Here is a 27,057-nt window from a genome sequence, read left to right as displayed (position 1 = left end):
AGCCCCTCCCTGCGTCATTCCTGGTGTGAGTTTCCCGTTGCTCAGCCCAGCTGGATTCAGTCCTGGGTTTGGACAACACCTGAATTTTCAAGCTACAGGCAGGGGAGCTCAGCCCAGTGACGCACGAAGTTAACGGAGGAATTGGGTTTCTCACCATGGCAGACTAAGGAGCTCCCCGCAGAGGCCTGCAAACAAGGGCAGCAACGCTCGCCCCCGGTTATCGTCAGTCTCCTCAGCATTTACAGTTGTCCCGAGTATTTCCCTCCAGAGGGGCCAACTTGCTGAGCGAGGCTATGCAAATACAAGAAAAACGATAAAAATTCCCACATGTTTCTTGTACTTTAATAATTAAAAACCCTGATGGCCGACAGAGGGGGGATGTTCTGCTGGTGGCAGGAATGTGCATGGCCAGCATCCCTCCCTCAGGCTGCGAGGTGGTACCTAAAATCCTTACTCGCTTTGGGGGTGCAACACCTGTAGGAAGAAACTGTGTGCTCCCAACCCTCCTCCCATCCCAGATTTCTCAGACTCCTGTTACGGAGAGCCAGCAGGGGAAGGAGGGCTTTGGCCATCGCCCCATCTCTTAGTTTCCTTTTCCACAGAAAACAAGTGAGCACAGACTTTTCTTGCCCCCCACCCCATGTCCTTTCTCTCTCAAGGGAGGAGGAAGAAGGAGGCTGTTGCAAAGCAGAAGTAACCTCGTGGTACCAAACACACGGCTCCTACCACCACCTCCGGTGACGCCCAGCAGCTGGGTGACTAAACTCTCTTTCTCTCCTCCAAACACTAACATGAAAATAAACAAAACCAAAGAAACATCCCAAGATCCTCAAAAACACTTCACCATCAAATGAAGTGGATGAAGGACCTGGCTGAAAGCGCAGCCTTGGGATACGGGTGTAAATCCGACCGCGCTAGCCCTGGACTCGGGGCTCACAGCTGGGCTCACTGTCCCTCCAGTTACCGCCTAAAGTGCCTGGAGGGATTTTATCCCAACTTCCCTACTGGGAGGCAGACCCAGATGGCAGCATCCTGGGGATCTAGAAATAAAGGACTGCAAAAATCAAGCAAAAGCTAGGGAAGGGTCAGAACGGCCCAAGCAAGGACAGCCGTGGGGCAGGAGCACAGAGGTGGGAACAGCCGAGGTGGGCTCCGAGCTGTTTTGGTGTCCTTTAAAGGTGATGAGATGACAGAGAACAACTGAATTAGGAGTGAAAGAAGGAAGAAGAAAGCCTTGTCGCACGCTCAGGGTGGAGATCTCCTGGGGAACTCGGATCTGTGTCGGCCTCAAACTGCAGCGCCCTGATCCAGTGAATTTCACAGCAAATACTGTTTCAAGAGACCGCCCTTCCTCGGCACATCTGCTGGGATGAGGCTGAGCCGGGGACTCTGATCCACCGGTACCTCGTCCCAGACTCCTCAGGGGGTCGGTTTTTAATCACCGGGGCAGTCAGAGGGCAGGACATTAAGGTCAGGATATAGGAGTCAGCTTCCTTCTTTTCTTAAAGTGCCTTATTTTCTTTGAGCTTTTAAAACATCTCCCTTGCTTTTTCAGGAGAGGGAAGGCAAACAAAAGGAATACTGGTTTTATACGAAACAGAGTAGAGAATTAATTAATATTTACACAGATCTTGGATAAGGTTATGGCACCGACTAATAACCCAACAGAGCAACTCAAAAAGCGGAGTGTCAAAAAGAAGGGAAAAACCTGTTCGTATGCTTTCAACACCATCCCCTGGAGATCCCAAGTGTAAACGGTTTTATCTAGGAAAAGGCATTTTAACTTGGGCTTTGGCAATCGGGGTTGATTACAGCCACATTGCGCCGCCGGCGGGGAGGACGTGGGTGGGCGCGCGGCCGCCCGACCTCTCCGGAGCTCAGCCTGGGTTTAGACAAGTTCGACTTTAGCGTTTGGATAAACAGCCACCACGTCATATCCCTCGGGGGGCTTAACCCTCTCCTTCGCGTGCGTCTCGCAGTACAGCTGCTCCTCGATGAAGAAATACCCCCTCTGCTTCAGGTTGAGGCCGCAGTCATCGCACATGAAGCACTCGGGGTGGTAGAGCTTGTCCCGAGCTTTGACGATCGTGCCCCTGGGGAGAGATGGGGAGAGTTGGGGTGAGATGGAGAAACAATGAGCGCAAACAGCTTTTCCTGCTGCCTTAAGTAAAACGGAGTAAGGTGGTGGTTGTGGGTTCTCATCCCAGCATCTCAGCCCACCCAAAGCTGCCCCCCCAGCTCCAGGCATGGCTCCATTGTATTTCTGCGGGAAGGGCTGTTCCATTCCCATCCGCCCGTGCCCCCCTTTGGAGCTGCTCCACGGCTCGATGCCAAGCAGAGCCTCAAATCTCTACCCTCAGCCTGGATCCGAACATCAGGAACCAGCATCCTCCAAGCGCTGCTGGCGGGGCTGGGGCTGCGCACACGCAGGCACCGCGGCTTTTTTGGAGCAGAGACCCTCAGCGCACGGCACCAGCGAGAACACGGTTACAGGCGTTTGCAGAGCAGACTCTCTGCCAGCCAATCTGGCTGGAGCTGAACGTAAATGACAGCAGCACATAAATTACAACAGAATGAAGTAGAAAAACGCCTATGTTCTCTGAAATCAGGCCCGACATCCATCCCTCAGAGAGCAACTCCGCAACAAACAAACAAAAATAATCCGCAGACCTCTTCTGCTTGACCCTCGGAGCGTTTCTCCCTCCGTAAGGCAGCGAAACACTGCCAGCAACACCAGTGCTATTCATAGTCCCTGGGCAGTTACTATGATAAGCAGGGCAGAAACCATCCCATGAATCATCCCTGTTTTGCTGCAAGACTCCCTTAAAAGGGGCAATCCAAACCGTATTCCTCAATTCCAGGTTTATATACAGTTAGCAAAAAAAACCCAGAAAGGGATTCGAGGTATCCTGCTACAAACACGAGGTATTCTGCTATAAATTCTAACCCACGTGGCCTGGTGGGACCCGGCCCAGCCGCCTCCCTGCGTTACCATCCCCACCGACCCGGAGGCCTCAGCGAGACGCGAGACTTACACGATGCCGTTCCCGCAGCGGGTGCACTCCGGGAGCATCTGCAGCCCGGACATGGCACCGCCAAGCTTTGACACCGGGGACTTGATGTTTCGGGGGTTGCTCAGTTTGTCGAGTTTTTCCCCTGCCAAGAATTAAACAGACACAGACTGAAAACCTGGCCTATCAGGGCTCCTTTTTTTTTTTTTTTTTTTTTTTTTTTCCTTTTTCTTCTTCTTTTTGTCTTTAGGATGAACTTCTGTCACAATAGAACCTGCAACTTGCTTGGAAGGGATTAAAAAGCAAACAGTGAGGCCGACTGCCTCAAGAACCACACAGCACTGAGGTTTGCAGGTGACTGCAGGACGCTGCGCTGACCCTCTGCTCATCCTAACGAAACACGGACGGCGGCAGAAGCCCTCGGCTGCGTCAGCAGATGATCCACCCGTGTGCTGTGATGACACCCACTCAGTACAAGCACCTTGTCAAAAGGCAAAGCAGCCTTCATCTAGAGATGAGAGAAGAATTTGGCTGCAATACTCTTTAGTGAGGTGAGAATGATAAACAGCAAATATTTCAGAAAAGCTCCAGAAAGAAGAGGTTCTATCACATCAGCGCTTTGGGTACACTTGGTAGATCCACCATCTGTCAAACTGACAAAAATGAAAGCCTTTTGGAAAATTAGGCAAATTAAACCGAACAATAATAGAAATACACGCATTTTTCTTCCTAGAATGCTAATTTAATCTTAAACAATCTAAAAAATACCCATTGTGGTAGAAGATAGGGTCTTCTGGGGCACCAAGCCTCCTTTCATAGCGGTCAAACAACGGGAAAAGGAAGCAGTGAAAATGTTGTGCATAACGAAACCCAAAAGGACTCAATTTCCCACCAAACCCCACTTCACCAAGACACATCTTGTTTGGAGGTGCTGAAAGCCTCAGTTCGTGCGAGTCTGCCCGGGCTGCTCCACCCCAGGAGCTGACCGGGCGCTGGGCTGGCTCCAGCCAAGCTCGCCTGTCGAGTCCTTCCGCTGCCTTGCTGGGAATAAACTGAAACAACTGCTCAAGCTCTTGGCTTCCCCCAGCGTGAGACGCGGCGTGCTTGGGCTAGACGTGCTCATCTGCCAACATTTCACGGCTAAGCTGTGACTGTCTCTCAGATGGAGCACTTGGATAAACTGCTTAAAGGAGAGAGCCGGGGCAGGGGGGGAAAGAAAGAGATTTTGCAGCAAACTGAGCCCTGCAGAGGGCTGATTCCCATCTTCCCAACTGGCAGATCATTTCCTTCTAGTTACCAGCCCACACTCTCAGCATCATTTATGGTCCTCGGCAAGGCAGCGGGGTGCTTTAACTCCACAGTCTCAACCATCACCACCCGTGGCTGCAATGCTTGTCTTCCCCATACCAAGGGCACCTAGGGAGGTGACTGCTGCGACTCTTCCAGCCTCCGCCAGATCCTCGGCGTGAAGCTCCTTACAGGCACAGGATGGGGCTGGCAACAGTGAAGTAAATACGGCTTTCCAGTAGAAACACCCTCCATATAAACCAGGTTGTTGTCCAAGACACCCAGCTCCTCAGGAGAGAAGATCATGACTTTAAAAGGACAGTGCACAGCAGGCTTGGGCCAAAACGTATGATGTCAGGCTTAAGGAAAAAGGAGCAGGGGTGGAAGCTGTAAGACAACCTAGCAGGAACACTCCTGGGGATTTAAACCCTGCTGAAACATCACAGAGCTTTATGCCAGGAGAGATGCTTTTCACTTCATTTCTCATCCCTTATGAAATAAACAGACAGTGTCGTAACGACCGAGGCACGAGTGAGACCGTGCCTGCAGCCAGTCACACACCCCCCGCTCCGCACAGCACGGCTGAGAGGGGAAGGGTCGGCGGCAGCGCCCCGGGAGGTGACCTCTCCAGCTGCCACCATGCTGGCTGGGACCCGCCAGCAGCCTCCCAGCTCCAAACGCACAGGGATGCACCAGCGAGGGGCTGGTGCCGAGACACTGCTGGGGTGAGCAGACATCCAGGACTGGCTGGGACAGTCCCAGGGTCTGGGGACTGCCCTGGCACCTCTTCGGCCTCCCCTTCATCCAGCCCATGCCCTTCTCTTTCTCCCTTCCTCCCCAAAGGGCAGTGCTGGGTTTCTGCCACCCCAGTGCTGTTGGATGCAAGAGGAGGCAGCAGAAAATCTTCAGTTTTGTTCCCTTTCCCTGGCACAGAGAAGGGGGGAAGGCGGCAGTGTCATTAACTGGGATTAACCCAGTCACTTCCCATTTGCTTCCTCCTAACAGAGAGACCTGGGTGCGCAGCAGGAGCCTCACAGTGAAGCTGCTTGTGCTTGCTCTCAGTGAGGGACCTGAAGGGATGGCTGGAACTTGTAACTAACATCAGTTTTCCTGCCAGCCTCGAAGGGGCTGTAATATTTATACCCAGTACTACCAAGGCCGATCCCACCTCATGCTTTGCAGACATGCCCAAGTACCACTGAGGAAAGGAAACATGGCAGAACCTCTCGATGTTCAGAAGTTACCCGTGACTGTGCTGCTTTCTTCTTGCGAAGCAAGAAGCAATATCCTTCCAGTTAAACACCCTTCTCCACCAGTTCATATACACAGAAGACTGAAGTGCAACAGCCTGACTGGCTGCCTCTCACAGCTTCCTAATGAGATTTGCAGCAGTTGGTATTTTCCCAAGTTCCTGGATTCACATCATCGGAGCACGAGGCTCTTGGAAGGTGACAGAATGAAGAGTCTTGTCCTAATGACTGTAAAGCGAAGCCTGAAAGTTTGAACATGAAAGCCCCAATGCACTGAAGGTTGAAAGGCAAATAAAAAGAAGCTGAAATGTGCAGTTTAGAGATCTTATTATTTAATGCTCAGTTGGCTCCTTCCCACATTAACGACATGGGCGGGAAGCTGTGGCAGACCTGAGAAGCCAAGAGCTCCTGATCTCTATCCCTGCGCTGCTGAGGACCATCCCACGTCCTGATGCAAATGCCATTTACTTAAACAGGCCGACGGTTCTCCCCCGGTGACCCGACACAACCACTTTAGGCGATTACATTTCATCAACCGTCTCAGGAAGATGGCTGCCACGCAGAAGCTGTTTGCAAATCCAACTTTCACATGATGCTCTCAAGTCAGCCACAAAATCCTGGGAGCCCCCCGATGCTGAGCATCTGAAACCCCGATTTGAAACCTGCCATCTGGGTGTTCGCCCTCACAGGGTGCCTGGACCTTCCCGTGGAGCTGCCTCAGCACAACACAAGAGTTTGCGAACGTGTCAGCTCTTGGAGACGGGTCCTTTAGAGGCTCTTCAGCTTCTGGACCTCAGCGAGGGAAGGAGAAGGAGGCTAAGCCTGCTGGAACAACTAGGTGGGCTCAGAGGGACCAAATGAGGGTTCAATCCCCACAGCAGTGCGGTGCCGTGCCGCAGCCCCGGTTCTGGGCTGCGCTGGGACGTGCTAGGGGTGCCAACCTCCTTACCGTTCTCACCAGCCTCCAACATGCCCTGCAGGTATCGGAAGGATCCAGACTGCTTCGGCTCCGACACGGGCTTTTCATAATCCTGAAGCATCTTGTAGACATCTGACTCCATGTCGATCCCATTTCTGTTCCGCGAGAGAGACTTCAAGGGGTCGAGGCTGTTTTAAAGAAAAGCGAGAAAGGCTCAGAGTGGAACAGAAACAGCAATTGTCAGCTCCTCAGGGAGGTACTGCAACCTCCCACAGAGTCAATGAAACACCTTGCTGTTCCCACAGCGTGTCCCTGCCCGGAGCTACGCCTGCCCCGGTGCTGCCGTCGAGGCGGGGAAGTTAAACTCGTTCCTGTTCAGCTCCGATTGAGCAACGCAGCAAGGGCTGGCCCAGCTACCAGATGCCTCCGGGAAAGAGAGCAGCTGCTTACCAGCACTGTAAATTGCTCTGGCACACATGGAATTTATTGAAAAAAGTGGGTAAAACAATGCATTTCATTAATTATGTAGGGCCAGGGGATCCACCCACCCCGCGTACCCCTGTCAGGGCATTCGGGGAGAGCGGATGATGCTGCCCAGCCCAGGCACGATGGCAAATCCATTTACCATCCACAAGGGCCTCTTCTGATGTTTCTGTAGGTGGCTGCATTAAAAAAATATCCATTTGCCAGACACAGCCCACAGCTTGAATGAGAAAACCACCCCACTGTGCTGCTCGGCCCCGAGGCTGGGACACGAGAGCAGCCCCATAACTCCCCCCCAGCCACGACCTTCAGCACCCAGACCTGAGCCTGCTCCCTGTCCGTATGCAGCACGGTTGGGGTACAACAGACCACAAACAGTAATTTGAACCATTATTCCAGTTCATTCGAGACATCAAAACGTGAAAAGTGTCGTCTGGAATCAAAAAACATTTAGGGTATACAAAGTATCCTGCCGAGTAGAGCCCAATTCAAGGGCTGCTGAGCTCCGCTGGGGCCCCAAAGCCCAGCACAGCTTTGGGGGAAGGGGCTTCTTTTCCTTTTTGAGGAGAAGGTCATCAAGGTCATTATAAAACCAATAAAAAGAGCAAGAGCCTGGAATGCCATCAGATAGCTTAACACATTTTAGGTGCCATCTGACTCATTTTCTCCACCAGCGTTATATTCATGCTGCTTAAAAAAAACCAAAACACCCCCCCCCCCCCCCCAAATTCACTTTCAAACAAAGAAAAAAAAACCAAACCCAAACAAAATTCACTTTCAAAGAAAAGTCAAAGCTCCATTTTCTGGGGGGGGGGACACCTGCCTGGCAGTCCCGGTCTGGCTGGGCAGAGCAGTAATGGGGCAGCCCTGCTGGCTTCTCCCACAGCTCCAGCCTCTCGAGACAAGGGGCAGAAGTGCCACTGCCATAGGAGAGGACCCATCCCTGTGACCCCTGGCCAGCCCAAACCCTCCCCGTGTGCCCCAAGTGCCTGTCCGCCCTGCCACAGCCCTTTCCTACACCAATTCACGCTTCAATGAAAAAGGGCAGGTTTTGACCAGTCCAGCCTGATCAAGCACAAATTCAAAGAGAGTGCACTTCTGACTCAAACACCCAAGCTAATCTCCCGGCTTTTGGCTCACACGCAGATAACATCAGATTGTTCTCTGTATTTTTTGTGGTTCTCTTCTTTCCAACTTCATTAACTTTCCTGGAGCAGCACAAGGAGTGAGCTGGCTCGCAGCGCCGCTAAAATACTGAACTATGAATTCATGCAGGCACCAAGTTCCCGAGCTGAAAGGAAACCCTCTTTGCTCTTTGTATTCGATACAGACATTACTTTCTTGCAGAATATTTTGCCAGTCTGGAGCAGCATAAATCATCAGCAGTGTAAACCATGTGAAAGCATCGCAGTCCATAACCCGGCCTGTCTCAAAATCAGAGTTATCCACCCAAACCGTTCTTGGCTACACAAAAGCTTTTTCTTTCCTACGAGCATTATTTATTTCCCAGCCTCCCAGACAGCTGCGCTGAGCAGATCTTACATTTATAAACATACCACGTGGACTGGGGTTAATTTTCTCTGCGGGTACCTCCAGCTCCCAGGCCAAGTGTTTACTCCCAGGTCTGTGGGAGTGTGATCCCCACCCCTAGGAGGGGAAACCCCTTCCACCCTGCCTTGAATATATACTTGGAAAAACCAGGATTCTAACGTCTGTGACACTCCCCGGCATTTATCCCAGCCTGGGGACTGGATCTATTAATCTACCTACCCCCACTGACAATGCAAGGATCTTGGGTAGATCTGGAAATCCAGCACCTTCACCTGTCTCCGAGAGAAAGGGTTGAACATTGCTTCAGCATCACAAGCTTAAATTCAGCATTGCAGCTGCCACAGACACACACGTGGCCATTTTGTTCAGGACTTGGCATCTTGGTTTTATATTTTTCCCTGACATCTACACTCGACTGACAGAGCCGGAGCTGAGCCCAGCATCTCCGAAGCTCCGGGAGCCCCATGACCTCAACGCACATCCCTGAAACCGAGCTTGCAGGAGCAGCAGCGGGACTCAGAGCGTGAGCCGTGCTCTTGTCCTACCTCTGGGCAGGAGCGATGTGGAGCCCGCTCAGCTGGCCCGGCAGAGCTGACTCGGAGCTGCTGTTAGCGTAGAGCCGGGTCGGGTGGTGGTGCTGCACGTTCAGCGTCTGCTTGTTGTCCACAGGGCTGCCACCAGCCCCGTGGGGCATCTGCCTCCGGCTCTGGGCAGGTCCGTTGTCCTGGAAGAGAAGAAAAAAAGCAGAAAACCCCCTGAGATTTACAGTTCTTAGTATGATATACACGGAGAGGCTGCGTTGGAATGTGCAGTTTGCAGTAATAATGTTTTATATGCGCTGTGGAAAACTGAGATATGCAGGAAAACTCAGACCCGACCCGCAGTCAAATCTTGCTGAATCTGTGCAGCTTTCCTTGGTCTCCGACCAAATGAACTTGCCTGCTTCTCCACGGTGAGCTGCTGCCAAGTGTTCTGCATTTATTCTCCTGCAAAAGCATATTTGTTATTTCCGCAAAAGAAAGGCCGAGAGCCTGCTTCTCGTTTCGCCTGACATCACTCCAACAGCACTTACCGCTCTCCTGATTTCGGGGCAATCGCTCCCCGTTCACCTTAGCGGAACACGATACAACCCAAGCTCTGCAGCTACCTGTACAGGCTGGGCAAGACCTGAAGCCAAGGGGCCAACCCTGCCATTGTCCCTTGCAACCACCCTTGTCCTCAGAGATCGGCGTTCGTTTTGGGAGGTTTTCTTCCAAAATATCAGTCATCTACAGCGTGAGAAACGCATTGGTCAAATGCTTGGTATTCATATTTTCATTTGCTTGTTCATTCCCCAGGCAAACTACAGAAATCTTTTGGTCATACGACCTCAAGCCAGGAACTCAGATGCCATTAAAACACAAGTTTTCCCGTGACATTTACCTACGCAAAACACTAGCGATGTGTTTCTCCAAAGCTTTGTCAAGTCAGCCCGCCCAGAAACCCAAAGGCACCTACTGCCAATCTTGCCACAAGCCACCCGGGCCAGGCTTTACCCGCTCACGCTCAGCCTGGGGAGCGACCAGCAGCCCCTTCCCCAGAGAGGGGCTAATTCCAGCTGTGGGGAAAAGCAGCAGAAAGCCGGACAGGACATGCGCTGGCTGCTGCTGTTTCCAGCCGTGCGAGTCAGAAACATGCCCGTACCCAGGACGAAAGAGATGCTTGTATAAGAGGCTGTAATCTGTTTAATCTGTTTTTTTCAGGGCAGATCCCCAGCGAGGCCGCCTCACACCAGCTTTTCGGTAGACTGAAGGTGATGCAAAACCAAGCAGAAACAGAAAACACCGTCCTGTGAACAAATAACACAACACACATTGCGGGGCTTTAATACAAAGCTTACTTTTGACTAAAATAATCCAATAAATACTAATTGGAAACAAATGTCTATCACTGGTGCATGGTAGAAAACACTGGCACTCCCAAGCCTTGTAAAATACGAACAGCTAAGCGAAATAAAAACCAGATCCTGCTCGAAAAAGATCTTGGATGTCCAATCCTTGAGTTCTTCCCAAGGCAAAAGTCCCATTGATAAAAAACGGGCTTAATTAAGAACCGCAAAATGGCGCCTTTGAGGGTTTTTTTTCTGCCATCAGCTGAAAAACTGCAGACTCTGGCAAGCTCCCGGCGCTTCCACCGCCTGAAAAGCCTCAGCAGCCGCCCGAGCCCTCTCGGCACCGCTCATGCTACACCGTGCACGCACACACACGTGGGGAAAACTGCTTCCAGCACAATAACTTCAAATTATCTATTAAGAAAGGAATTTCGCTGCCAGGAATAATATAATTTTAACTGTTCCCCAATTTATATTGTTTAAAAATTAAAAAAATACAACCAGGCTACGGGTTTCCAGTTCCCACGTTTAACATTACTGTTTCAAGGGAAATAAAGAAAACACTTTCAACCGTGACACAGAGAGGAAAAGAAGGATCATAAACATTTCAGGGTAAAAAGCAATGGCCCATGCTGGCCGGCAGGCCATTACCAGCTACAGAGTTATGCTTTTAGAAAGCTGTTATCATTAATTATCGCCGCGTCGGGGCTCACACGCACACTCGGTCTGAGGGAAGCGGCAGCTGGAGCCTCCGCTGCAGAGGACAGGGCAGGTTCCTCTGCTCTCCTCCGTGCCAGGGACACCCAGACCCTTCGCCGGGGAGCACGAGGCTGGTGGTTATTTCTGGACTGAAAACTGGCCTAGAGACCATCATCTCCACGGACTTGTTTAATCTGAGGGAGCTTGTAAAGCGTTGCCTGTTCGTCCCCCTTAAGCTCAGCAATTTGTACATCGAGAGCAAATGTTGCTGTAAAGCTGAAACTCACTGCTTGGGCGCTCTCCAAAAGCCACGAAAGCCTGGTGATGGCAGCGGGGCGTTTCAGAGCCCTCCCTGTGCTGCTGAGCCACTCCGCATCCCTGTTTGCCACCAGCTCCCTGTCCCTGCGAGAGAAGGATGCTCCTGGTGGTGGCAGCTCACCCTTACGTCTGCTCGGCCATGAGATAAAGCCACAGGTGACCCAGCAGCATCCATAAGGATCAACGGGATCCTCCCAATGGATGCCGGAGCGGTCCTGCTACCCTAACACCTACCAGACCAAGACCATGGAGATGAAGCAGTGGATGTCCCTCAGCCTTTTCCACCAAGTTCCTTGCAGGCTTTGGAGAGCTGTGCTTCATGTTGGGGTCAGCTAATGGCTTTGTGGGAAACACACAGAGAGCATTTACCCCTCTGAGAGCACACCAGGCTTTGCCTTTCTTGTTGCTCTCAGTTTCTCTGCTACGTGACTTCCCTGCGGCACAAAAAGCTGCTCCCAGGATGGAGCTCAAACTCTTCTTTTCTCATCTCAAAGTCTGAGAGACCTCTGCAAGGCTTCGCAAAACACTTGTGCGTTCGTTCTCAGAAACCTAGAACCAGATGGAGTTCTTCCCAGTTCTCAAATTCAAGATCAGAAAAAATCCTCCCCCCGCCCCCGCTTTGGGACCTAATTTGTTTTTCTCTGCTGGCTTTTCTTCTTGCTTTTTATGGCCTCTCTTAAATTAAGAGGGTTTGCAAACCCTTCCCAAGAGCTGGCCTGTGAAGTTTCACCAAGGAGAACTCTTTTAACCTACGAAACAGAAACTTGCAATCTGTTTTCTCACGCTTGCCTTCTAGGATCATCAATTACGAAGCGTAACCAACCTCCTGACACGCAGCATTTGGAGTTCCTGGAGCCCAGGCCTCCCCGCTCCTGGCAAACACTGTTCCTGCAGCCGTCCCACACCAAATAAACACAAGGCAGAGCTAGAAAGGAGCTGTTTGAAACCCCAGTCCCAGGGAGCAGGTGGGTTTTGGGGTGGTTTTATGTGTGGCTGCGGTACCAACGCAGCACGATGTGCAGGGAGCTCCCTTGGCCAGCGCCCAGCCAGACCGACCTTCTCTGGTCACCACCTTGCTGGAGCCCCCCAGCCCGTCCCTTCCCACTAGGGGAAGGCATGAGCAAAGGAAAAGGGGTTCTTGGGAGGAGAATGAACCACAGCAAACGAAAAAAGATGACCCGCAGCAACCACCTGCCTTGGCCACCCCATGCACATCCCCACCAAAACACCTCCTCCTCTAGACGCATTTATCAGCGTTGCACAGAGGCAGCGTGTGCCTTATCGGGCGCAGATAAGGGCTGCCCGTACCCACACGGCGCTCACATCCCTGGGAACTATTTGCAGCAGAAGGGAAACGCCACGCGGCGTACGGGGGTGTTTCTCTTGGCAGGAGGCGCGGGAAGCCAGGGAGTCGGACCGACGTAGCTGTGGCAGGAGCAGCGCTGGCAGCAAGCGGCACCTCGCCCCGAGCTGCCACAGGGCTGCAAGCACCGACGAGGCATGTGGGGGTTGGCTGTTGGGCCCGAGCTACTGCATTTCTTTCCACCACACTTGGACACCAACAGCCAGATGCCGTCAACTTTGCTTGTGCTGAGCTGTAGCATCCTATATAGTCTCAAGCACGTTCTTGGGTGCCACCATTTATTAAGATAAGAGAAAAGAGAAATTTCAACTCGTTTTCAGATGCCTGGCTCTTGTCCCCACCAACGCAGCCTCAAAAGCACAAAGAACAATTTTCTGGAGCAAAGAGCCCATACCACTAACCAGCTGAAACATGAAAGATGTCTAAATCTCACAGGGGAAACAGTTCATGGTACACGCAGGAGGAAATCTGGAAGAGAAAGAGGCTGTTCTGCCCCAAACAGGGCTGATACATTGGGCCTGCACCTTTGCTGGAAGCAGGAACAGGTCTTTGATTTCCTTAATGAAAACCTTTTCTTCTGCAACAGCTGTTGGCATAAAGGAGCGTGTTCACAGCTGGTGACCTGCCAACCTTGAGCCACAGAGTTTCTTCTCACATAAATATGATGAGAGTTAAGGCTGGAGCTTAGAATGAGACTCTACTAACATGACACTGATGCCACTTACATTGTTGTAAAAACATACTACTAAATTGAAAACCAAACAAAATCTCTCAATATATTTAGAAAAAAAAAGGCATGAAGCAAACAAAAGCCACTCCAACATCTCAACAGGTCACTTGTTCTGGCTTCCACCAGAAAAAAAAAAAATTTAAGAGGGAGAAACAGGGCTCAGCTGAGCTGCTCGGGGGCTTGTGGCCTTTGCCCACAGTGGGTGCTTCTGCAAGGGGCAGCCGAGAGGCGGCATCCACCCCAGCAGCCCTTCCACATAGGAGTTCTGTGCTGGAAGGAGAACAGTGTTCTTAAAACACAGTATTTCCTCTTATATTTAGGGGAAAGATGCTGAATGAGGGGTTTCATCCTGGGAACTCCTCGAAGAGCCAGAAATAGGGAGAGAGCTTTTTTCCCCTCCCTTCTTCTACAAGCACTTACTCCATTTCCAGCCGATCCCTCTGTTCTGTGCTGGCTGATTAGCAAATCCCTTCTGCCCTGTCTCAGCTGAAGGTCTTCAGTTTAGCTACAGCGCGGTGCCCGGCCACAGCCAGCAGAGAAACGAGCACCATCAAAGTAATGAAGCTCGGATGCTTTTTGCAGGACACATCGTTTCAAATTTCAGGAAACATAAATGGCAGCATTAAAAGCAGCAAGCTGAAGATTTCAGCAGACACACAAATATAATCTCTGGCTTCCCCACGCAGCGCTAAAGCAGACTCTGGGTAACGAGCATGAAGATGGGCTTTGCCTGCTCGATGCAGTTGTGCCCCTGATTCTGCTGCAGTAGTTGAATTGAGATGCTTTTGTCCCGCAGGGTTTTCAGTCAAACCTGTAACAGGACAGAAGACTCAGGAATTAAATATTTCTACCAAGGTAATCACTGCTGAAATAAGTGTTTCCATAAGCAGGGAAACGTGTGGCCAACCAGGAACTGTCGAAAGGTTTGAAAATCTCATTTGAAGAGAGTTTACCATGTTTTGAAACCACCTTTTGTAGAGTCAACAAAATGCATAAATCTCAGATTTTTAAAATCCACCTGGGCGAGCATGCAGTTTTGGCTGTCTGCTTAACAGGACTAATGCTGGGATCCAAAGCTGGGAAGAAGGCAACTCATGGGTTTAAACCTAAGCCCACCTCTTGGTGAGCAGAAGTCCCCCATGCTCACTGCCTCGGTACCAGCCATGCTCTTCAGGGCTGCGTTTTACAGGAGTTAACTGCCCTTCGCACTTGAAGGATATGCTCTACCAGATGTAGAACTTGCATTTGTGTTCTGATACACTTTGGTAAAATACATCCAACCTTGCTTGTCTTAAAGTTCGACCATTTTGCTGCCTCAAGTTTTCTTATTCTTAAGGAAAAAAAAAAAAGAAAAAGGATTATTTTCCGACATTTTGCAAAATGCCCTATTTGTCCTTCCAGCCTTTTTCAGCTACAAGTCTTTAGCTCCAGACATGGCTTTAGAGAACATCAGACCTCGTGTTCTGATCCAAAGCACTTAAAATTCATTCACTTCACAGTGTTTTAAATTAGACCATTAAAAGGCCAGAAGCGCAAACAGAATAATTCATCTCGTTTTCCAGATTATCAGACAGAGATTAGAACTGAAGATTGCCAATCTGAGAGGCCAATGTTGGCTCCTACAACATCCACAAAAGCACCTGCACCTTTGAAGAGCTTTGAGCAGTGGCAGCTTTGGCACAGCTGAGAAACCTTCCCTGGGAGCAGACTCACCAGCTCTAGAGCTGAACATGCCTGTGGAATTACACCTCCGAGCCCCAAATCCATCCTGGAGCCCACTTGTGCGGTGGGAGAAGATCTGCAGGGACACGACCAGCGGCAGCTCCAGTTCCCACTGGCCGCCGCAGGGGTTGCCTGCAAGACATTTATTTTCCTAAGCCCGGGGGAGCCAGCCCTGCTCTCTGTTATAAACACGCGCTGTGTCAGACTTAAACAGAGATGAAGGTCGTTAACGGCTTGGCTCAGCCAAAAGCAGTTTTCTGTTTGATGTACTTCAGATCCACTCCCTTCCTAAAACCAGAGCGCGACCCGTCAGCATCAGCCAGACCTCTGCTGCCAAAACGCTCAATTAGAGACACCGGCGTTGCTAGCTATGCACCAGGGGGCCAAAGCACCCTTCAGCCACGGGGTCACCTGGAAGAAGTACCTCTTGTGGCCACACTTGGTTGATTGTGTCCGTCCTCTAGCGGCGGCAGGATGAGCCCGAGTGCTCCGGCTCCTCGCTTGGGAAGGCAAGAAGTTTAACTTCTCTCCCCCTCGCTCCAAGGTTGGGTAATTGAGCCCAGCCGTGCTCTGCAGAGAGCGTCCCCCCGACTGTCTCTGCAATACATGGCTAAAAGATGTGTCCCTGGCATCCATCCCTCTGCTGCCTACCCTGGAAGAGAAGAAGGCCGGAGTACCTCTCTGCAGAACCGGGATAATGTTTGTACGTCACCATTATTGTTATTTGGAGACCATCAGAGCACCTGCCTCAACGCCCGAAGGAAGGTTGGCTCGGGGCAAACCCATCACGGTTTCTGCATGGCTGAGCAGCAGTTTGAGACCTGTCCCCATCATGCCTGCTGTCCAACGTGCCCAGACAGCCTGGTGACGGACTCCCTGGCTGCCCAGGGCTCCACAGGACTAGCTCTGACCTGGTAGCAAGAGAAAAGGACAGGATAGGGGCAAAGATTTTTTTTTAAAGCAAAGGTGCAGTTCCTGTCCATGGCTGCCTTGTCTTCTGACCCAAGGGGTACAGTCAGACTTTGATGACCTGATTCTATCATCTCCTGGCAGAGGGCTTTTTGTGGGTGAAATTCTACTGCCTTCATTGCTGCAAGTCCTCTTTTGTGCACGTGGGACATGCCATCAAGGCTGAAGACACATCCTAGCGTATGCTGACACCCTCAAGACTGAAATTCAGCCTCTGTACAGAAGAAAACTGAAATATGGTGACCCCTTCCTCTCCTTCCTCCACTTTCCAACAGCAAAGACAGTACCTTGTCTCTGATGAACTGGTTCAAAAGCCCCAGAAATGGAAATATTATTACCCCACAGAGAAAGCGTACGGGACGGACAGCACCGTTTCCATTGAATGCAAATAACAGATTTACACTGTGGCCAGTGTCTGCAGGAGCAGGATCGATTCTGCAGCTCACCACCTTGAAAGAAGTCCCGTGGTGAACCCTGACGTCAAAAGCTGCCCCCAAAGCTGGAGGAAAATGATAAATTTTAAAAGCTGCATACATTTCCCTGTGAGCCCAGTTCAGATGTCCTGGCGAGATGGTTGTTTTACAGACTAAGTGGGCTTCAATCTAACTGTAAAAAGCTCTAGTAAGTACGATCCCACTATTTAGCTCAGAAGATTAACAGATAAGAAAAAAACATCGGGTGTAGTTTGCTGAAGCTGGATGAACAGAGCATATGGGTTATTTTATGAGACTGATTTAAAACATTCTGCCAAGTTCCTCTTTCAGCGTATACCACGACCTGAAGAAAGCCTTTATCCATCGTGGCCTTCTTACTAAATTCCTTTTATAGTCGTCAGCTAAACACCAAATTAATTTTTCAGATCTAAGCAAGAGACAAAACCCTTAAAATCAGATGGTCTTCTAGTTAAAAGGCTGCAGACACCATTCATGAAAACATGACTCAACTGGAGCCTGGCTGAGCCCCAGCCCGCCCGTGTCCCCAGGACAGTCTGTACCCCGAGAAGGCACGGCTGTTGGTGCACAGCAGGTTAGATCTCAGGACAGGGGCTCAAAACGAGCCCCACAGCCTCATGCCGAGTCCTGGACATGCCGAAAACCACCCATGGGTTATGTCCTGGCAGGCAGAGGTGAGCCCCTGCGAGCATTGCTAAGGTTTGCTCGGCTTCGTGGTCTTGGAGCCTGGCAGTCAGGTTCATTTTAAAGCTCTTATTCCTGTATTACATGCTGCAATTTCTGCAGAAAGCCCTGCAAGCTGCAGCAAAAGCACTACATGAAAGTCTCCATCGCTTTCTCTTTAATCGCTGCTGTGGCAGGGAGCAGGCTGAGGTCAGCCCCACCACCTCCTGTCCGCATGACTTTCCAACCACAAAACCTCATTTCCACAGGTAAAACACTCATACCTTTGCATACCACAGCCTGGCTTTGTTTTTCAGGAATAATTCCATAAACACACGAGTCCAGGAGCTGGGACTTGACCAAAAGCACCCACCACCCTCGCCTCGGGCCCAGCAGAGTCACCGGGGCCAGCACCAGCCTGTGGCTCATCCCACCGAGAGCACCGGGTCCGGAGTGACAGCGCTGGAGAGGTAAAAGCCAAACATTTCCTCCTAGCTTTAGCTGGTGTGTCCTTCTGACAGTGCTGTAGCACCCTTGACAAGAGTCAACCGAAAGGTATTTGCATGGACAGGGAAGTTTCTAAACCATTTGTAAACAATGGCTAGGAATTTCTTAACTTCCAGGAGGAAGACATCCACCCCTTTCTGAAGAAGTGCTCTCACAAGAAAGAGCTCTGTGTTGTAAAATGAAGTATTATTTAAAAAAAAAAAGTGGGTTTAGGGTAAGCTAGGAAAATATTCCAGCTCTATATTTGCACATACACATGTTCTGCACCATATATTGTGGGGCACAAGGGCAGCATACATCTAACCCAGGGACAACCTCTCACAATTAGACACGAGTAAGCTGCACAGACCCTTCCTAAGGAGCAAACGCTTTTCCACCTCGGTGCAGCCACGCTGATGGCCACCAGCGAGTGTCTGATGGCTGCTGGCTCCCAGCAGCTCCGCCAAATGGCTTCACCTCCCTGGGAGAAGACGCGGCCCTCGTGATACTTAAAGAGCTCAAGAGGCACTCGAGCTGCTACACCACGACTTTATCCCTTAAGCCACCTGGCTCCCCAGTGGTTTCTTAAAAATCCGCAGCAATGGAAAAAAAATTACCCGAGACCGGCAAGAATGATTAAAATGTGTTTCCATTTATCCCGCCGGCTCCGGTGCAGAGGGCATGTTTTTAATATCAAGGGTGCAAAGGGGTGTCGAACCAGCAGACAGAGGAGGGCTTTGTACAAACGTATCAGCTTTATTAACGCTTCCACAGAAAAGCAAGTTACCTGGGGATCACACGCTCTGCTGGACTGGAGGGCACAGGATATACTGGTTGCATTTTCCAAATGCCTTCAGGCAAAGCTCTGAATTTGGACATGGGAGTAACCACCGCCTTGCAGTAATGTAATGAACTTGTGTGAAGGCTCACGCCAGGTTTGAGCATCTCCAGCTCTCATAGTCCTAAGGCAACCTCAGTCACAGTCTCACACATGAACAGAACTAATATTCATGATAAGTAATTTTAGAAGAAATTAGAGGGGGTGAAAAAGCCTAAGAATAAAAGAATTTCTATGTACCCTGTAAGCAGTATTTAACTTTCATCCATACAGGAAAACCTAATGACCATCAACAGAAAATAAACCTCAGCGAAAGCTCAAGCTATTTTTGCAATACAATAACATTGGATAACAAAGGTAGAAGAGCCTCAGAATTTCCTCCTCTCTCTGGCAGCAGCAGCGCCCTCCTGCCAGACGACTATCTAGCCATAGCCAAGCTCCACGACAGTCTAAACCCTAGAAAGGATTTTCCTCTCCGCTTCCCAGTGCTCAGGGTCACCTTTCCAGCCCCGGGGCAGACTGCCATGGCGCAGGGGGGCATTGCTCAGTGCACACATCAGGCTGATGCTCCTGCCAGTGCCCAGCCTCAGGCTGCCCACGCCGTGCACAGGCTGCTGTGTATGTTGGATCAATCTCTCCACTGATAGAGAATAACACCCACTACAGAGGAAAACCCAAACCCATCACAAGTATCCGCCCAGGCCCCCTGCCTGCTCCCCCTCCTCCTGGGGAAGATGCTGCTGTTCCCATCACAGCGCCACCTGACCGAGCCATCATTTAACGCGACCGTTCGATCACTTTTCTCACCATCTGGTGTTCGGCTTAAAGAACAAACCTGGGGAGCTTAACACTAACAGGCAACATCCTGATTTTGTCCTTTTCAGCTTACTGTCTCTCTCCTCTACTCCCAGTTGGGGGAATTGTTGCATTTTCAGGTGTTATCGTATCACACTTTCTGATTTTCTTTCCACAACCACTACCAGCAGCCAATCGAGAGCAAAAAAAAAAAAAAAAAAAAAAGCATCTCTGGCAACAAGCTAAGCTTCAGATAAGATATTACATGCTTAAACCCAGAAGATGCCTACTTCATCAGCACAGCTTATCTGAATGTCTGTTTCTGTAAAAGCCAGGGTATTGGTCAACAAGAAAACGCAACAAAAGCAACAGGATTTTTTTTTTTTTTTCATTTTACAGTGTCCCATCCTTTCGCTTTTACTCACTGATAAAGGAGATAAAACTCAGCTTGAGTCAAACACACATCTCAGGCTTTCCTGCTAACAAATAAGCCCTGGCAGTGCCCATGGGACACGCCAGCCCTCTGTGGCAGGAGCGGGCTGGTCCAGGAGTGGGAGGCAGCTGCCGCAGCCCGGCCGTCCCAGGCTCTCCGCATGCCCTGGCTGCCATTTACCGACCTCTCCTGCCAAAGGGAGTTTCAGGAGCTGCTCCCTGCCCTCCCTCCATCTCCTTCACCCCCTGTGCCACTTGGCTGGCTGCGAGGAGGTGCGGGGACCACAGGGAGCACCCTTCCTGCACCCAGCACCCCGCCGGCACCCAGCATCCCCCCCACCCACCCATAGACAGCTCGCTCCGCACCCTCTCACCCCTGCAGTCACTTGTTTAACCTGCCAAGAGCAATTCATTCATCTTAAGTGAGCCACAAGGAAAAACCATAGAATCACCAGAGTATCTCACGTTGGAAGGAACCCGTGAAATGGCATAAGTTATTTTTCCTGACAGATAAGAACAGGAACCCTGTGAAGTACACGTGTGCTTCCAAAAAAACACTCAGTATTTCTGAGCACACAAGCAGGCAGCTTCCTCGCCTGTGTTTACAGAGTTACCACTGAAACTGATGTTATCAAGTAACGTGGTGTATACCCATGTTAGCTCTTCATGCAAGAGCATTTTCTACCTTCTCCTAAATCAATGCATGTCGCTCGTATTTTAGCACAGCTCCTATTTACCTTCAATGAGAGCAAACTATTCAAGATACCTGGACAGAAGAAAACAACGTTTTGAAGTTTCCATTCCCATTTTTTTTTCTTTTATTGCTAGATTGTTCTTTCCTATTTCATATACCAGGATTATTGAAGCTCACTTAAAGATGCTGATTTATGTAAGAGGTATACAGAAGATTTCATATAAAAGGCTATGGCTACAAGAGATAAACACATCACAGTGGTACTGAGAAAATTCCTTTGTTTTCAAATGATCCATTATTATATCATAGGAAAAAACACACACAGATGCACACCAACTTGTGTGTAGCCTCTTCACCCAGTACATCAGATCAGCAGGTTCTGGTGGTGTGCGAACCCCTGAGAGCTGAATGTGAAAAGCTGCCGGAGGACCCGCAGCCCAAGGCTGACGCCGCTTACAGCAGCCGTCAGGATTCAGCATGTTCCTGCTATTAAATCAGTCCTTGAACAACATGCTAGGAGTTCCCATGCGACGGGAACTCACACTCCTGCCAGGGCATTATCTCATCCTTTGTTTTCCCAAAAGCACGAGGCAGACGTCTTCCCCCTCCTTCTGCCCCGAGAGCACTGGTTGATGCCCGCGCCAGGGCTGGTTGGACCGTGGAGCTGCGGAGCCCAGCAAGAGCGTTCCCAGGAGCAGCCATAGCCCGTCCCACCCTGGGAACCAGGGGAGGAAGGAAGGTCGGTCACCTTGGGAAAGGAAATTCCACCTCTCCAGCGAGGAGGCTTTAACCCCCGGTTCACAGAAATAAGCATGGCCTGTGCTGTGCTTTTGCCAAGATGTATATGGAAACGTCCTGCACAACACCAACCCATAGAGAACTTTAAGCAACACTCAGAGACAATTAATCAAATGAGAAGTCATCCATCCTTAGTTAAAAAAAAAAAAAATCTACTGAGACTGAAAAATCAATACAAGACTATTTAAGGCATTTTTAAAGCTGTTAAAATCAGCGCTAAGGTACAAGTTAGCACCAAACCCCCCTCCCTGAGGGACACCACTGCTGTCCCCAGGTGCCCAGAGCTGGGACACCAGAGGCACAAACTCACACTTGAAGGCCACATATGATTTTCTTTATTTTTTTTTTAATTAGGACAAGTATGATCAGTAGCATAGCACACTGACACTATTATGAAGTGGCTATTTCTGAGGTCAGGGCAGGTATGAAAAGCTCACGGGAACGATGCTGCAGAGCTCATACTGCCTGGAGGACACGTGCAAAGGGAAGAGGCAGGTCTTCAGCCAGGCACCAGAAAGTGGGGTCACCTGTGCCCCACCTTCAGCCTGCGTTAATGTGAGCCCTGCAACCATACAGCCCTCAGCCCATCCCACAACAGCACTTTTAACACCACAAATCTGGGTGCTTTTGTGTTGGCCGTTACCCTGGCTTACACATTGCGCTGGGTTTCTTGCACTGCCTGCTTCAGGCTGCTCAAACAGCTATGGTAGATGCCAGTTTGCCCCAGTTCCTTCTCTTCACCCCAACCTGGTTCGTATTTTCATGTGGCAAGCTGCATGCCTTGCACCTGATTTTAGTCAGACCCAACTAGCATGAATCTCTACAGACTGAGAATTTGGTGTCAAGCACAAAAGTGATGAGCAGAACCAGCCTTCCCATCCTTTCTGTGAACTCCCCTGCACTATGGAAAGACCGGCTCTTCTCCACTGCTCAGAGCTCACCCCTCAGTGGGATGATGGGGCTTGAAAAGCCGCTGCTCATGGGGTATGGCGTGAGAGAGGATCAAGGCAAGGGGGACCGGGAGCACGGACCCACCATCCCCATCCCTTCCCCTGAGAACGACACAGGTGCTGCTCTGCCAGCGCGGTGGCACTGGGATGCCAGTCCCATGGGGACGGGGCCGACTGACCGCCTGCGGGAAGTGCCTCTCCCTCTCCGGAGCACTGGAGGAAACCCAGCCTTTCACCCCATGTCGCTGACTTTAGCCAAGTGTCCAGGTTTGGGAGGGCTCACATCCTATTCCAGCTCTGGCTATGCGCTGCCAAATTAATTTCTGCTGTAATTATTCTCACACCCAGATCTACTGGCAATTAGCACTGATGGGGCTCTGCCCCACAGCCCAAAGCCCGCATTTCCAGTCCCCCACCCCAGCCAGAAAGCTGCCAATTCTGGCAGTATGGGAATGGCCGAGAAAACAAACATCCTCTCCTTTACCAGCACCATGTGGCAGTATTTTGACTAGCGAGCTCATGCTACAAGAAGCCGAAGACAGTGGGATTTCCAGAGAACTGATGGATCGGTGCTCCCGCTCTCCCCATCTGCTGGGAAGGGACAGCCAAGGACAGGGCACGCAGCGACGCCGACACTGGGGGAACAGCCAGCAGCAAAGCAAGGTGAGAGATCCCAACACATCAGCAGTGACGTCACATCTGTGTGATGGGAAGCCTGACCTCACACGACAGCGCTGCTGGCTGGAGAGCACCGAGCCGCCCCACAGCACCCCCGTGGGTCCCACCGTCACCCACGACGGGGTCTGACAGATACACAGCCCTTCATTATGTAGGGTACAAGTTTGAGTGCCACTGAATTTGCATTCTTCTCTACAGGCCTTTGCTGTTAAGGACAGACTTGTATAGTGTAACCAGCTGATAATACTTTAAAAAAAGCAGATTTTGGTTATTTCATGAAGGTGACTCACGAGCCCCCCCCGTTCAGTGTCGTTTCTGCTAACTGTGAACAAGCAGCTCTCTCCACTTTCAGCTTCTTCAGTTATGAGGACAGTTCTTCCCTGCAGTCACAGCATTAATCAAGGTTTTAATAAGGAGGATTGATTACATTCTTGGTCTCCAAGTAGGGGTTTTCCACAAAGCTCAACTGACAAACCACAACAGATTTAGAAAGAGAGGAGAGCTCATCAGCTGGTCCATACCTTCCAAGTTCTCTTGCACAAAAGGCAACTGCAAGCCTCACTACCTTCAAGACAAAGACTGCACCTAAATAAACTAAAACGTAATTATAGGGTACACGCTTTCCCAGAAATAGCCCAGATTTAGGCATTCTGCTTACGCTCATGTGTTTCGGGGCCTCTGGCAAGAATTACTGTAGTCACAAGTCAAAAGACTTTCACGACATCTTTGCCCAATACAATGGAAAAGTTGATAGAGTAAAACCTGTAGGAAGGAAAGACATGTGCTCCACATTACTGGAAAGGCCACTTGGGGTAAAAACTCTCAAAACCGTTTTCAAGGACAACCCCAAACCTATTTTTGTGATTCGAGGGCACAATTCCAGCAGAATTTTTTTCCCTGCGTTTCAAAGCACGTTGCTTTTTTCCAGATGCGAGGAAGTGCACCTAAAGGCTGCATAATTTGAGCCAAGCTTTTACTTTACAATGAGTCTTTTCTTTCTCACAATCTAATAAGTGCTTTTGCTAGAAGGGCTGAATGAACGCAGCACAGGACAGCCCTGGGTCATATGGCATCGCTCCATAGAGGACTCCCGCCATGACCGGGATCTCTGCTCCCAGGGGACGGGATGCTTGCTGCAAGGGTCTGCACTCTTGGGTGCTGCTGATCACCCTCAGCATCATGCAAGTCAGAGAACATCTGCAGTAACACAGGGGCTGGGACAGCCACATGTCCCGAGCAGTCAGCGTGAGCCATGCTCAAGGTAGTCGGTTTGGGGAGGGAGAAGAGTCAACTAGTGCATCTCAGGTGCAACCACAGCAAGAATAATGTGTGTGTGGTACCTTCTCTCTTGAGACACCAGGAAAGCTATTAAGCAAGACAATATGGAGATACAGCCATTGAAAAAAGGGAGCACAAACAGAAATTTGGGTCTTTACCTGCTTATCCTTGTTTATACGCTTCTCTCGGTGCCTTGCCACAAACACGTCAGCTTTCCTCACTAAGCACTACACGGATTTAGACATTTTCAGTGTAGGTCTGGATTCAGGAAAATCCGTCTCTACCCTCTCATTATATTCTATGTAACTGTCTAATTTTTAAAAGGATCCACATGTAACATACATAAATAGTCAGATCCAAATCCAATCTACATTAAACCTCAGAAATGTTGTATCTGGCAGCGGAACTGCTGCACATTTGGTCCTTATTTAATATTGTTCATAAGATTTTGGGCACATCAAAGTCTATTAAGAAAAAATATCTGTCAAAAAAGATTGCTGTAATTGATTAATGGAGCAAATGTGGCCAGAACTCAAGGCCCAAGCACACAGATCCCCCGCTCTGTCAGTCAGTGCAGAAAAGACAAGCAGACCCGTGAGTCACTTGGGTGCGATACCGGGGTGGGTTTGCTGGTTCTCCTGTTCTCTCCTCTGCCCGCTGTCCCCAGGGAAGGAATGCAAAATATTTGCCAATTCCACATGGCTGCAATGGCCAACAGATTCACAGGCGTGACTACATAGGTCCGCTGTTCGTGGGGTTTGGAGAATCTCACCTCCATCCTCATCATCTGGAGTCTCTGCTGCCACTGCTCTCTCCCCACTCCTCACTGAAGGGAAATGAGCCCAACACCACTCCTCACGGTGTCATCCCACCCTCTTCCACCCTTGCAGGTCTTGTATTCTTCTCGGACTGAGCCAAGGGATGGCTGTGGGGGCACCTCGGGACCCTCGTCAGGATGCTCAGAGCCACCTCTAGGAACAAGCAGCAGAGCTAAGCCAACAGCGTCTGCACATGGGCACTTTGCAAGCGCTGAAGAAAAAGCTCTCATGAAACAGCCCATAACACAAACCACCTTTGCAGAGAAGGAAACCACATGAGCAATATTTGAACACTCAGCATCAGCACAAGAGTGCTCCAGCATGGCTGTGGCAATTGCAGGGTTTGGTGGTTTTTTTTGGTCACCCTGAACTAATGTACTTTTGTTTTCCGAAGCTTGCAGGCTGCTGCGGTGCCTCCACCACTGCTCTGGGAGGGGTTGGCCAACCTGCAGCAGTGAGAAGGCTCAGCAGGCCCTTACCTCGTGTGCCCTGGGAAAGCCTGCAGCACGTGCATCAGCTCAGCACCCATCCAAGGAGAAGCAAGACAGCAGAGGCTGTCCCCTGCCCCATTCCCTCCTCATCCCCCCTCTACAGCCCACATCACGGGCCAGCACCTCCAAAACCCAACTGTCAGACAACTCTGAGGCAGAAGGGGAGGAGCGAGACACCGCTCCTCTTCCCTTTGAGGAGCCAAAGGAGAACAAGAGTCATCTCTGACCTCGCTCACAAGCTATTTGTCAAGAGATGGGTATGAAAGATGGAGATCTGTTCAGCTCCATCCACCTCCCGGGGGCAGGCTGCTGCTGGAGACCGAGCTGCCCTTGTCCCACCTCTCAGAGACCACGGGATGGGAAGGCAGGGCAGGCTGCAGGCAGAGTGCTGGCAGGAGGGTCTAGGGAAAAGAGCTCAAGGCAGAGGGAAGAGAAGCTGCAAGGCAGAGAGAAGGAAAGAGAGCGAGACAGAAAAGAGAAGAGACCATAACCAAAAAAAAGAAATCACCCACCACCACGTGAAGCGAATCACCGCCACGGGGTTAGGAGGGTGCGGTAGATTTTGGAAGCAGCCGAGACGGAGACACATCGGCCGAGGCATGTGCAAACAGACCCTGGGCGTGCTGTGCCCCAAGAAGAGCACGCAGTGGGCAGCACCCTTCAGGAGGCTCCCAACAGCTCCATCAAAACTAATGGTGACCACGAGCATTGGTGTAGTGAGCTTTACCAGTGCTGGGTGCTGCTCCCCCCTCCCCAGCACCGTCCAGCCTCCACATGACACCGACAAGCGGATTCAACAAAGCCTGACCTGGGCAGAGGGCAATTAGGGAGCTGGGTTTAAGCCAGATGAAGGATCTGGTTCACCAGAGGAGCTTTACCAGCCCAAGGAAAGCACAGCAAGGCCTGCACGGAAAAGTTTAACAAGTGTGACGTGTTAAAACCACGCACAGAAAATCCTTAACCTCTGGAAAGACTACAGGCAGAGCAGAGGGCTTTCCAGATTCCAGACACGGATCTCCTCTCCCCAGAAAAGCATGCTGGAAGACCAGGCTGTGTGCAGGGCTGCTGCCACCATACCTGCGGTTCCGGCTCGATGTTGATCCGGTATGCTTGAGCCTTGCCATCTTCCAGAACAGGGGGTGACCAGGTCTTCCCTTCAGCTCTGCAATGGGAAATTGCATAAACTTAACTTAAATGGCTTTTGGAAAAAAAAAAAAAACAAAAAAAACACACCACAAAACAAACCCCAAACCAAAAAACAACCCACCCCAAAAAACAACCTCAAAAAAACCCCAAACAAAAGAAAAAAACAACAAAACCCCCAGACTTCTTCAAAACACAAACCAAACAAAGCCACATCAAACCAGAACCAAAACCCAAACATATATATATATATATATATATATATAGGCCTGCCAGGGAATGAATACATAAGTTTGTCTAAAATTATCCTCAGAAATATTACAGTGGTAAATAGGAGATGCCAGCTCCACGCTATCAAAACCATTCTTG

The 27,057-nt window shown here is 50.4% G+C and overlaps 1 protein-coding gene across 1 annotated transcript in view; it reads right to left on the bottom strand.

The window, feature by feature from the left end:
* Positions 1-1,888: 1,888 nt before the first annotated feature.
* Positions 1,889-27,057, bottom strand: part of PDLIM4 (PDZ and LIM domain 4) — a 50,794-nt gene continuing 25,625 nt past the window's right edge. Inside the window, exons 3-7 of the mRNA XM_086471008.1 lie at positions 26,623-26,707; positions 9,047-9,225; positions 6,498-6,655; positions 3,036-3,156; positions 1,889-2,093 (exon numbers count right to left, since the gene is read on the bottom strand). Coding sequence (XP_086327134.1) covers positions 1,889-2,093; positions 3,036-3,156; positions 6,498-6,655; positions 9,047-9,225; positions 26,623-26,707 — 748 coding nt within the window. The remainder of the gene's footprint in view (positions 2,094-3,035; positions 3,157-6,497; positions 6,656-9,046; positions 9,226-26,622; positions 26,708-27,057) is intronic.

Source organism: Leptosomus discolor, chromosome 10, assembly GCF_034619465.1.
Source record: "Leptosomus discolor isolate bLepDis1 chromosome 10, bLepDis1.hap2, whole genome shotgun sequence".
Taxonomy (NCBI): domain Eukaryota; kingdom Metazoa; phylum Chordata; class Aves; order Leptosomiformes; family Leptosomidae; genus Leptosomus; species Leptosomus discolor.
Note: the sequence above shows the minus strand (reverse complement) of the source record. Positions and strands in the feature narration are given on the sequence as shown.